The sequence below is a fragment of the Ovis aries genome, chromosome 23, assembly GCF_016772045.2.
Source record: "Ovis aries strain OAR_USU_Benz2616 breed Rambouillet chromosome 23, ARS-UI_Ramb_v3.0, whole genome shotgun sequence".
Taxonomy (NCBI): domain Eukaryota; kingdom Metazoa; phylum Chordata; class Mammalia; order Artiodactyla; family Bovidae; genus Ovis; species Ovis aries.
Genome location: NC_056076.1, coordinates 38,270,503 through 38,283,388, shown reverse-complemented (window position 1 = coordinate 38,283,388; position 12,886 = coordinate 38,270,503). Strand labels below are relative to the sequence as shown.

The window sequence follows — 12,886 nt, the reverse complement described above, 5'->3', positions numbered from 1 at the left end:
AGGCCAAGAAAAATTAAAATTAAGAAAATGCCACTAGCTTTCATGAGGAGACCACTGGAAACCCTCAGAGTGTGTCAAGCAACCTATAGAGGCTAAATCCAAATTAAGAAGATTCAGAAAGAATCAGTGGTTGGGAAGCGAACATAGGTGGTGTAGACCAGTGGTTTGGGAGGAAGCAAGATTGGATACAAGATGCTAGAGATGGAAGACACAGGAAAGATGTCAACAAAACAGAAACATTCTTGAATTTCCAATGACAATTGAAGACAAATCATTGAGAAGCTCAAATAAAACCACTCTCTAGTGGCATCTGTATATGCCTATTATTTTCAGCATAAGAAAATTGAGAAGTATAAGTGAATCTGATGGTTCTAATTTTCCGTAGTACAGAGGTTCTTTCAAAGACTGAGACATGTATTTGCATGTATTGAAAATATTTTCAGACTAATTATGGTAAAATATTATTGTTGAAAGTTAATGTCTAAAAGTTTTCAATAATTACTGGCATTACCTATATTCAGGGTCAGGAAAAAAAGAAGAAGATAAACAATTTTTTAATATTTCTGTGTATTTATTTATTTGGCTGCACTGGGTCTTAGTTGTGGCATGGAGGATCTGTAGCTGTGGCATGTGGGATCTAGTTCCCTGACCAGGGATCAAACCCAGGCCCCCTCCATTTGGGAGCCGGCAGTCTTAGCCACTGCACCACCAGGGAATTCCCGAAGGTAGACTTTATACAGAATGAACTCTCTGTTTTGTATCTGCATAGGTCCCTCAGGATGAATGGACAGGGTACACCCCTCGAGGTAAAGATGATGAAATCCCCTGCCGAAGAATGCGGAGCGGCAGCTACATCAAGGCCATGGGAGATGAAGACAGCGGTGACTCGGACACCAGCCCCAAGCCTTCTCCCAAAGTGGCTGCGCGCAGGGAAAGCTATCTCAAGGCGACTCAGCCATCCCTCACAGAACTCACCACTCTCAAGTAAGTGTTTCCAATACTCTACTTCCGGCACCCCACTTCTTCGTTTTATCCCTTATGATCGGATTGCAGAACTTCTAGAGTAAGTGTGTCAAACAACATCCCACAGGTGGAGCAGCATGATATACTGAATAGTCTATTGGTGTTGACCTTGGGTCTGACATACATCCCAGTGCCTTCAAAGACATGGTATCCAGGTGTGTTTTGCATAAAGCATAAGCTGAACCACCAACCTCCAAAAAGAGTTTACAACAATCCAGAATGGCTTCGAAAGAGAATTAGGAGTTCTCATCAATGAGGGTGTCTGTGTATTCCCACTCTTGGTTGTTTGTTTAGCCATCAAATCTGCAGGGCAATGCTTCCTTAAAACATTTGAATTTTTCAGATGACTGAGTGATAAAATAGTGTAGATCAGTGGTCCCTAGTGGTTTATCTGTATTATTTAAAGTCAATGCTGAGTTCCTTCTGAGGCCACTAGGAGAATCAAATGACAGATACTGAAAACACTTGGTAAACTCTTGTACACAATTATCTTGTAAAAAAAAAAAAGGCTTGAAAACAAATGAATATATTCTTAGTGATCAGGATGGATGATCAAATATAATTCCTATTCATTGGTTCCTTTGGGCTCACAGATAAGTTTGAAGCATGTGAAGCAGTCACCACGACCATTGACAAGAACACTTCTCCAGTTCTAAAGGGAATAGTTAGTGCTGGTTTGTTACAGCCATTCCCCTCCTCCCTACAGAACTAGAAAGAATGGGATTCCCCAGATGAACAGAGGGAAATACGTTCATGTTCAGAGTGGATGACAGTATGAAGCATGGCTGCACTGATATTTTTAACCCGCTAATATGTACCTCCCAGACCGAGTTCCCAGCCTCCAGGTGGGCTAGCGATGCTCGGTGGAATTCAGAAGGAACAGGAAGCTTTCAGAGAACCATTGCTTCAGAGGCAAGGCTTGAAGGGGGAGGGTGAAGAGTCTGAGCCAACATAGATGCAGCCAAAGGCGGGGGAGCAGGTGTGAGATGACAATTCAACTCAACGACTACAGGTAAAGCTACTCCAGGAAGCTACTGATCAAGGCACTGTAGAATATAGGGACTGTGTAATGGTGAGGTAGCATTGCTTGCATCTCCTTGGGATTGTGACAAGGGCTTCACAGTCATCTTTATTTTATATTTGGTCATGCCGCACGGCATGTGGGATCTTAATTTCCAAACCAGGAATGGAACCTGTGCCTCCTGTAGTGCATGCCCAGAGCTTAAGCACCACCAGGGAGGGCCCCACAGTCACGTTTAGCTAACATTTGAACCCCCTTGGACATGGTGTACAGAGAAAATAGGAAAGTGCGTGAGAAGGTTGTGCCGACCTTAAGAAAGGTTTCAACAGAGTGCTGCCAGAGTTCTTGGGAAGAAGAAATAACAGCCAACAGGGAGAGGTTAAATCTTGAGAAGAAGACTGAAAATAACGGAAACTTTCTTCTACTCTTCTCCACCATTAGATTGTAAGTTCTATCCTACTAGAAACCCTGACTGCTGATCTATCCCAATGCTTAGCACATAGTAAGTAGCCAGCAATCACCATAATGATGGAATAACTAATGAATATGAATAGGCTCCCCAGGTGGCGCTAGTGTTAGAGAATCCACTGCCAACGCAGGAGACAGATGAAACACGAATTTGATCAGTGGGTCAGGAAGATCCCTGGAATAGGAAATGGCACCCCACTGCAGTATGCTTGCCTGGAAAATTCCATGGACAGAGGAGCCTACAGTCCATGGGGCCACAATGAGTTGGACATGACTGAACAACATACACACACACACACACACACACACACACACACATACAGAGCTAATGAAAGGGGCACTGATCATTGAAGGCACTGTTCTAAGTGTTTCGCATACACTATCTTTTCCAATCTTCACAATTAATCTTGAGATAGGATATATAGTCATCCATGTAAAACTGACAACAAAATTGAGACACAGAACAGTTAAATAACTTTCCCATAGTAGCCCTTCTAGAAGCGACAGAGCTGTGGTTTTGAACCCAGATCATCTCACCTCAGAGCCTGTGCTCTTGAGCAACATGCTGTCGTAAGTCTTTTTTGAATGAACAGATGTAAAAGGAGATGGCATTCCTGGGGTATATCGTGGGGAATGGCTTCAAGGTACCATTATTTTTACATGTTAACCATGTATACCCAGCTCTCCTTTTCTGGGCACGTGGCAATGTTGCACTTCTCTGCCTCTTTAAAATCAGTGTGGTCATGTACGTGGCTTTAGCGATGAAATTTGAACAGAAGTGTTGTGTATCACTTCCAGGAAGTGCGGCCCTACTCCCTGGGTCCACTTTTCTGATTCGAGGACCCTTCTGTCTTTCTGGGTATCTGAGTGAATGCAATGAACAGAGCCTCCTGCCAGTTCATGATATGGGCAAAAGAAACATGTCCAAGAAATGAAGTTGTGAGCAAGAAATAAACTTGGGCGATTTGTGATTGTTTATCAACAGAGCCAAACTTGGCCTATCCGAACTTCTACGTAAACTGGTACTAGGAATGGGGTACTCATGTAACAACAAAATAAACTAAAACATATGCCTGATTATAGGATTTGGTAGCAGGAAGCAAGGTAATTATCAGAGGCTGGTACATACTGATCCATGTTATGCAGTGGTGAGTCATTTGGTAAATTGTTGTCTAGAACATGGAAGGTAGATGAGGTAACAAATGAACTCTAGGGGAAGTAGTTGCAAACCGTATTGTTAACAGAATGTGTCGGTTGCTCTTGGCAGCCTTCAACACAGTGTTCCATGCTTTGAAATAGACTCGGAAAAGATTTGGTTACAATACAAGTAGTAATGAAAGGGAATAAGAAGAGTCGAGACATTTGTGGACTTGTGTGACTGGAAGAAGCAACTGATCTCAATCCAGTTTGTAAAAGGTAAATCTGAGAAAGCACTTGAATGAAGAAGATAGGACGAAAACTACCCCGTGTGGCAATGTTCAAATCAAGAACATGGCCCCAGACTTCCCTGGGGGTCGAGTGGTTAAGAATCCGCCTGCCAATGCAAGGGACATGGGTCCAGGAAGATTCCACATTCCCTGGGGTGACTAAGCCCCTGCATCACAACTACTGATCCCGAGTTCTTGAGCCTGTGCTCCACAAGAGAAGCTGCTGCAGCGGGAAGCCCACACACTGCATTTATTTAGAGAGTAACCCCCGTGAACCACAACTCGAGAAAGCCCGGCTGCTGTGACAAAGACCCAGTTCAACAAAAAGTAAACAAATAAATATTTTTTAAGTTAAAATTTAAAAAAAGGACATGACTCCCTTGCTTCATTATTCATGCTTTGAGTGGAATCGGATGATTTAGAATGAAGATACAATTAAGTAAATATTTTTAACTAGATTAAAATGCTTCCGAGAAGAGCAGTTGATAGGTTGGTAAGCTGAGAGTACACGAGATAGAGAGGCATGAAGGTAGGAAGGCAAACAAATAGGACAGCGATAGTCATTGCATCTCCAAGGGGTCTACGAGTACGATGCCTGCTACATGGAACTCACTGGAACCAGTAGGTAAGAAGTTGAGTGTGTGGCTTCCCTAGAAGTTCAGTGGTAAAGAATCCACCTGCCAGTTCAGGAGACGGAGTTTCTATCCCTTATACGGGAAGATCCCACATGCCACGGAGCAACTAAGCCTGTGCACCACAGCTACTGAGCCTACCTGCCACAACCATTGAAGCCTGCGCCCTGCACCGAGAGAAGCTGCCGCGATGAGAAGCCGCGCACAACAGCTAGAGAGTAGCCCCCGCCTGCGGCAACTAGGGGAAAAGAAGTCCACGCAGCAACAAAGACCCAGAACAGCCAAAAAATAAAAATTTAAAATTTTTTTTAAAAGAAGTTGACTATGGTAATCTTGAGAGGACGTACGTCCTAAAGAATCACAATGAAAAGATGCAGTAAAGAGAGACGTCCTAAAATGTCTATTGGCTCTAAGGAGCCAATATTTCCTAATGTGTACTTTGGATACTTTGGATGTGGTCATACTGGACAACAGAAACAGAGGACTCTCCCATGGAGCTGAACAACATGGACAAGGACCAGGGAAGTTGTTCCAGGGAGCGGAACCCAGGTTCCACAAAGCGGAAACCAGGACTCACATCAGCCAGAAAGAAAGTCAAAGTCACTCCATCACGTCCGACTCTGCGACCCCATGGACTATACAGTCCCTGGAATTCTCTAGGCCAGAATACTCAAGTGGGTAGCCATTCCCTTCTGCAGGGGATCTTCCCAACCCAAGGATCGAACCCAGGTCTCCCACATTGCAGGCAGACTCTTTACCAGCTAAGCCACGAGGGAAGCCCAAGAATACTGGAGTGTGTAGCCTATCCCTTCTCCAGGTGATCTTCCCTACCCAAGAATCGAACCGGGGTGTCCTGTATTGAAGGCAGATTCTTTACCAACTGAGCTCTCAGGAAACATCAAACAATGCCTGCTTAACTCTGAATCTCCTCGATCCTTTGGTCATTCGGTCCTTCCTCTCTTCACCCCAGGCCAAGCTTGAGTCAAGATGTTCTCAAGGCCCTTCCTCTTTCAGCTGCATGTCAGCCTTCTTGCACTTCCAGGTCAGAACTCACTGTGCTGCAGCCTCTGACATCTCCCTCAATCTGCATTCTCCCAGTGTGCTTTGAGTGGCTCCTTTTCCCGGGCACCCAGTTGGATTTCCTTTTCTCCTCGACTGGGACCCACTGTCATATCTTTTGCTCACCTCAGCAGTCTTGGTGAGTCCGTTATTCCAATCAGCACTTTATTCTTTCTGCTTTCAACTCTGGGCCTCACATCTTCGCTCTGACAGCTAGTTGATGTGTAACCATGGACGAGTTATTGAATCTTCCTAAGACAGAGATTCCTCATTTGTGAAATGGGGAAAGCCTCATGTATAGAGTTACAGTGATAAAACAAAGCTAATGTGAGCCCTGAGTACTCGATCAGGCACTTAGAACCTAATTAAAACTGAAATCTCTCTCCTGTGTTTTACACTTTCCATTCCTTCTCTCTAAAAAGCATCTAAATTCCTTTTCATTCCTTCAGCTCCCTCAAAGATACATAGTTCCCTCCTCTCCGAGGCTGCGATCATTGCAGGGACAGTGCAGGATCCAAACTGCCCTTTCTGAAGAGCAATTCTATAGCAAGAGATAAGGACAGGGTACAGACTGCAAGAGTCACGTGCCCATCTCATTTGGAGGAGGGTATTCACCCCCCAAATACAAACCTATTTTTTTTTTAAGCTGGGCGTGATGGCAGAGGCTGAATATAATAGGCAATTTCTTGTACTGGTTTTGTCTATATTTTTAGATGCTCATTGATGTTTACTGTAGCAGTATTGTAATAGTGAAAAGTTGGAAACAACTTAAATACATACCAGCAGGGGAAGGGATAAATAACAGTGGCAGATTCATAAAATGCATTATCCACTGGTGCCAGAGGTGGTGCTGGTGGTAAAGAACCTGCCTGCCAGTGCAGGAGATATAAGAGACCTGGGTTTGATCCCTGGGTTGGGAAGATCCTCTGGAGAAGGAAATGGCAAGCCTCTCCAGTATTCTTGCCTGGGAAATCCCATGGACAGAGGAGCCTGGAGAGCTTACAGCCCATAGGGTCACAAAGAGTCAGACACAACTGAAGCAACTTAGCATGCACGAACACCAACATGGGTCAATGCCAAATGCAGAATGAAAGACATACACTTTTTACAAGTTAAAAGCACACAGAATAATACTAGGTACTATTTGTCTTTTAACCGAGCTTTTTTTTTTTTTCCTTGAAGAAGGTTGGAAAGTATTTAAATAATTTGTCTATGAGTAAATGAATGAGTTTCTCTGTTTTAAACTTTTTCCACTTCTTACTTTTTAGGGAGTTGCAGGTAGTTGATAGGATAGAAGACAAAAGAAGACGGTGTCACGGTCAGGGAGAGGTGGGAAAGTATCCTGAGTTTGTCGATGAGGATATAAACCCACAAGTTTGTAGCCTTAGGTGATACTAGGCTGTTCACCCTCCCATTGGGAGAAGCGTGTGCTGTTACATGTTAGTTACTGCGGGACAGGAGAGGGATGTCAAAGCATTCGGGCAAAACAGACAGCAAAGGAAAACAGAGGCATTTCCCTCCACTTAGGACTAAGAAGGGAAGATGTACATGGCTGTGTTCTTCAATATGGTTCACATCCATAGGTTAAAAAAAAAATCGCCCCGCTCCCCTCTTCATGGCCTGTGGCCCTCCTTTTTCTGGGAAGAGGAGGAACACAAGGAGCTGCAGGTGGGCGGGACAGCATGTGGAATGTGAAGACACAGCTGAGGACACAGTCTGGCCAGAGCGGGGAAAGAGAGAAAGGAAACTTCTACCAAAGAGAAGCGAAGCAAGAGGCTCCAGCGAGAGGCTACAGTCTGGGGCTCCTGATGCAGAAGGGACTCATTTTAAGTCCCCAGAATTGAAGCTGTAGGAGAACAACCCCGTTTGTCTCCTCTCATATTATTTTGTTTCCCAACACGACCTTCTTTTTGTCTTTAAACCGTGAGCTGCCGGTGCTTTGTGCTTCATCATAACCATACATGTACATTAGCGCTGAAAGTTTCCTCAAGACCGAGGAGACGAGGGACAGCACCTTGTGCGACGGCCAGTCACTGAGAAGTGTGGCTGAGGCTCTGTTGAGGGAGATTCTGAGCCCCAGAACCCTGTACTCATCTGGAGGGGAGCTGGGATCCATTGGCTCCATCTCTTGCAATGCAAGGTCAGAAAGATCCCCTGGAGAAGGGACTGCAACCCACTCCGGTATTCTTGCCTGGAGAATTCTATGAACAGAAGAACCTGGTGGGCTACAGTCCGTGGGGTCGCAAAGAATCGGACACGACTGAGCAACTAACACTGACACAACTGGGATCCATTAATGCTGGGATCCACTGATGCTGTTTGCAAGGGCCTGGGGTGGGTCTGAGAGGGAGCCATCTAAGTGGACCCTCCAAGGTAAGAGCACAGGACTCTCATTTAATTCGGGGATGGGGGTGGGGATGGGGCTCAGAGACATCAAACCATTGCCAAAAGCCACAGAGCTATTTTTTTTTTAAGTTTCAGGATTGGAAAAAGAATTATGATTTCAAGGATTAATCATCCTGAAAATGAAAACTTATCTGCCCTCAAGGCATTTAGGATTGAAAATAAATCTTCCTGAAGTCTTCTGTTACTTTATCAATATTGCAGGAAGCTCTGGCAGGTCCTTTCCTGAGCCAGGCAAGCACAGACACCTGAGGCCTTTCTCACTGATTTTGGAAGAGTTTCAAAGTCTATAATGTTAGAGACTGATTGTTTTTCCAGGAGAAAATTTTTCTTAGTGCTTGGATGAAGGGATAAAGAACTACGAAGAGATTTTAAAGTGTTATTTGCTGAGGATTAATGGACATTAATTTGAATTTAACTTGAGAATCTTCTAAATGACAGCTCACTTACTGTTATTTTTTTTTAATGTTCTTACAGTCTATTGAATAAAAGTCCAAGTTGGGATTTGGACATGGCTTTGACTAATCATGGAACAGACAGTTGTCTCCTTTCCAGAATAAATAGCATATGCTGGCCAATCCAAGTAAAAGACTTAAATCCATCATCAGAGCCAAGCTGAGGTGACCTGCTTTGAGGGAACTCAGGCCTCCAAACCTCTGTCCTCTTGCCTGAGAATTTACTCTTAAACATTCAGAAGACCTTTTCAAAAATACTAATGTTCTTGGGTGATATGTCATTTCAAATCATTGTTAGTTAATAATGAAGAACATTGTAGCATCGACACATACAGGCTGCCATGTGTAAAACAGATAGCTAGTGGGAAATTGCTGTAAAACACAGGGAGCCTGGCCTGGTGCTCTGGGGTGACCTAGAGGGGTGGGGTAGGGGAGTGGACAGAGGCACAAGAGGGAGGAGACAATGTATAAATATGCCTGCTCTATACTGCCATACTGCAGAAACCAACACAATATTGTAAGGCAATTTCCCTCCGATTAAAAAATAAATTTTAAAAAAATAGTGAAGAAAGAAGGAAAACCCAGCAGCGAGGGGAAGGGATTTTTTCACGATCTGTGGGAGAAGAGAAGGGAGTGAGAGAAGTGATGGTCCCCAGAGTGTAGCAATGAAACTAAAGAGTAATGAGAGCGGCTTCTCCAGGAGCTTTGCAGCCTGAAGATGAAGCTCACTGTCTCAAGACTCCTTCTGACTCCAGAACATTCCACTGACCTTGGGCCTTACCTATCGGAAGACACAATCACTGACATTAAGTAGCTGATGAAAACCAGCCTCAGAAATAAGCCCTCAAGATGCCTTTGGAAAACAGAAAATGGAAAGGAAGAAAGAAAAACCATGTACAAGAGTGTGGGAGTGCCTCCTCGCCAACATTCCTGAGAGAAGATGGGAGTTGAAAACCTCAAACAAAATGTTTGCCCCATCTCACTTGGCTAATTTTAGTTATCTTGGTTCATGGCTATGATTCATCCCTAAAGCTGTGAATTGCTGGGGAGGAAGGAGGGGAAAAAAAATGGACTTAAATGTCAAAGAAGTAGGAACAAAAATATAGTTTTCTTTTTTGGGGAACTAGAATTCCAGGATAGGGGGATCTTTTTTTCTCATGAGGGATGGAATGCTTCAAACTTCTAGAAAATAATGAGCTCCAGTCAAAACATCGTCAAGAAATAAGAGAGTAGATTATGGGTTATATCATGTAGGAATTTTTGCTTTCCTAGTGTACTCCCCTCTTATTCTTTGTGTGCCTCTTTAAATCCCATTAAACTAGACACCACTAAGAATCCCATGTAGCTGAGTATGATGGAAGCTTAAGACATGGACTGTAACAAGAAATGGAGTTCCAGGAGCAGACAAGGGAGGGATAACGGAGACAAACAGACTCTGAGAAATAAGTCTGGGGGATGCTGTGGTAGCACAAAGAAGCAGCTCCAATACTTTGGCCACTTAATGCAAAGAGCCGACTCACTGGAAAAGATGAAGGCAAAAGGAGAAGGGAGCAGCAGAGGATGAGATGGTTAGATAGCATCACCGACTCAGTGGATGAGTCTGAGCAAACTCTGGGAGATGGCGGAAGACAGAGGAGCCTGGTGTGCTGCAGTCCGTGGGGTGGCAAAATGTTGGACACGACTTAGTGACTGAACAACAACAAAAAATGTCGGTGAACTGTTGTCTTGCCTGTTGAAGAATAGAGGGCGACAGAGATGGTTGCTCAAACTCCATCCTTGGAAGAGAAAGACGTTTTTCAGTGTAGTGGGTATCCCCTAGTAAATTGGGTACCCTGTGGAATCTTCATAGGTTTGGAGGAAGAGAAGAGCAGTAACTGGTCTGATGCTCAGGTACCCTATCTTTCTACCGTCAGTTTAGCCACTATTCCTGTGTTCACCTCTCTCTGCTCTTAAGACTTCTGAGCAGTAAAAAAAAAAAAAGAAAGAAAGAAAATACATAGGATGAATTGAGAGAGTCGCATTGACATATATACACGACCATATGTAAAATACATAGCTGGTGGGAAGCTGCTGTATAGTGCAGGAAGCTCAGCTCCACGCTCTGTGATGACCTAGAGGGGTGGGATGGGGAGGTGGACGAAGGTTCAAGAGGGTGGAGATATATGTATACATCAGCTGATTCATGCTGCTGTACAACAGAAACCAACACAACATTGTAAAACAATTATCTTCCAGTTAAAAATAAATTTGGGAAGAGAATGAATACATGTGTATGCGCGGCTGAGTCCCTTCGCTGTTCACCTGGAACTGTCACAACATTGTTTATCAGCTATGCATGGGTGGGCAGTCGCTTGCCCATGGGTGGGCAAGAACACAGTAGTGAGCTAAGAGTTTAAAAGTAATTTTAATAAACGTGAAGGCTTAGGATCTCAAAACTCTTTGAGATGAATGCTCAGTCGCTTCTGTTGTGTCTGACTCTTTGCAACCCCAGGCTTCCCTGTCCTTCACTATTTCCCGGAGTTTGTTCAAACTCATGACCGTTAAGTTAGTGATGCTATCCAACCATCTCATCCTCTGTCACCCACTTCTCCTCCTGCCCTCAGTCTTTCCCAGCATCAGGGTCTTTTCCAATGAGTCAGCTCTTTGCATCAGGTGACCAAAGTATTGGAGCTTCAGCTTCAGCATTAGTCCTTCCAATGAATATTCACGGGTGATTTCTTTTAGGATTGACTGGTTAAATAAAAATACCAAAAATCAAAAGTCCACCAGAAGATGAGTGGGTCATTTCCCTTTTATTGCTATTTTCTATTGTTTATTGTGATGATACCCTAGACCACAACAAATGCCATGCCTACACACCTCTCCTTTCTGCTTAGGAATGATGGAAAGGTTTCCTTCCTTATTGCAGTGTTATAGAAAGAACACTTGGGACTTCCCTGGTGGTCCAGTGGCTAAGACTTCACTCTCCCAATGCAGGGAGCCCGGGTTTGATCCCTGGTCAGGGAACTAGATCCCACACGTGGCAACTAAAGATCCTGCATGCCACAATGAAAATCAAACATCCCTCACATCACAGTGTAGACCCAGTGCAGCCAAATAAATAAATTTTTTTAAATACTTGTAAAAATTCTAATAGCATCAGAGTGTGCTTGAATAGTATGTAAAAGTCTTCCTCCCCTCTCCAATCCCTGTTTTACCCCTCATTAGAGACAAGAATTGTAACCATTTCTTGTGCATCCTTACAGAAATGTTCTATGCATATCTTACACCCCCATCTACGTTTTCTTTATGCATGCTATTCTACAATTTGTTTTCAATCAAAATTCTTAAATATCATTCTACATAAATGCACGTAGATTAACTTTTCTTTAAAAATTCTTAACAACTGCAAAGTATCCCATTGTATGTGTGAACAATAATTTAGGTAACCTCTTCCCTCTTTGATGGAGAGTATTCTTTATGCAAAGCTATAGAAGGTAAAAAGGACTTGCTATAAGAAAAGAGCTATTTCTCTTGGTTAAGAGATTCTAAATCGTGGGCAAGAACACAGTAATGAGCTAAGAGTTTAAAAGTAATTTTAATAAACGTGAAGGCTTAGGATCTCAAAGCTCTTGATCATTTGAAGAGAATGAAAAGGAAGCAAAAAGCATGATATAAAGTGAAATATGTCCCCAGCCACCAAAATCAAAAGCTATAATCGTAAAGTCTGCCGTTTCAATTCCTGCAAGCTGGACTGGGTTCTAAGACAATGCCACGCAGGGGCTGAAAACAAACAACCTACTACCGGAAAAACAATCCACTGGCCACTGTACAAAGAAGTAGATTTTTCGGTTTGCGGTTTTTAACTGACAGTCGTCGTGATCTTTTGATCAACAGCTAGAAATTTCCAGCTTCTTCTCGTTTTTTAATATACTGAGATTCCCTGAACTGCTTAGTTCAGTTCAGTCGCTTAGTCGTGTCCAACTCTTTGTGACCCCATGAACCGCAGCACACCAGGCCTCCCTGTCCATCACCAACTCCCAGAGTCTGCCCAAACCCATGTCCATCGAGTTGATGATGCCATCCAACCATCTCATCCTCTGTCATCCCGTTCTCCTCCTGCCCTCAATCTTTCCCAGCATCGGGGTCTTTTCAGATGAGTCAGCTCTTCACATCAGGTGGCCAAAGTATTGCACTTTCAGCTCCAACGTCAGTCCCTTCCAATGAACACCCAGGACTGATCTCCTTTAGGATGGACTGCTTAGAGAATAGGTTAAGATCCTCCCACTCCTCTGGCCCTGCTGCTGCTGCCATCTTACATGGAGGAAATTCTTAGTATTAGCAGGAGGGAGAATTAATCTTTAGGGAAAAAAATCTTAGGTTGTTTTGTCTTGTTTTCCCAAAATAAGGTAAATCTAT

At 43.6% G+C, this 12,886-nt stretch overlaps 1 protein-coding gene across 15 annotated transcripts in view; it reads left to right on the top strand.

Annotated features, from left to right (window-relative positions):
* The window catches only part of DLGAP1 (DLG associated protein 1), a 791,650-nt gene that overhangs the window by 564,066 nt on the left and 214,698 nt on the right, over positions 1–12,886 (top strand). For all 15 annotated transcript variants that reach the window (XM_042239658.2, XM_027960728.3, XM_027960727.3 and 12 more), the window contains one exon: positions 770–984. In XM_042239658.2, coding sequence (XP_042095592.1) covers positions 770–984 — 215 coding nt within the window. The remainder of the gene's footprint in view (positions 1–769; positions 985–12,886) is intronic.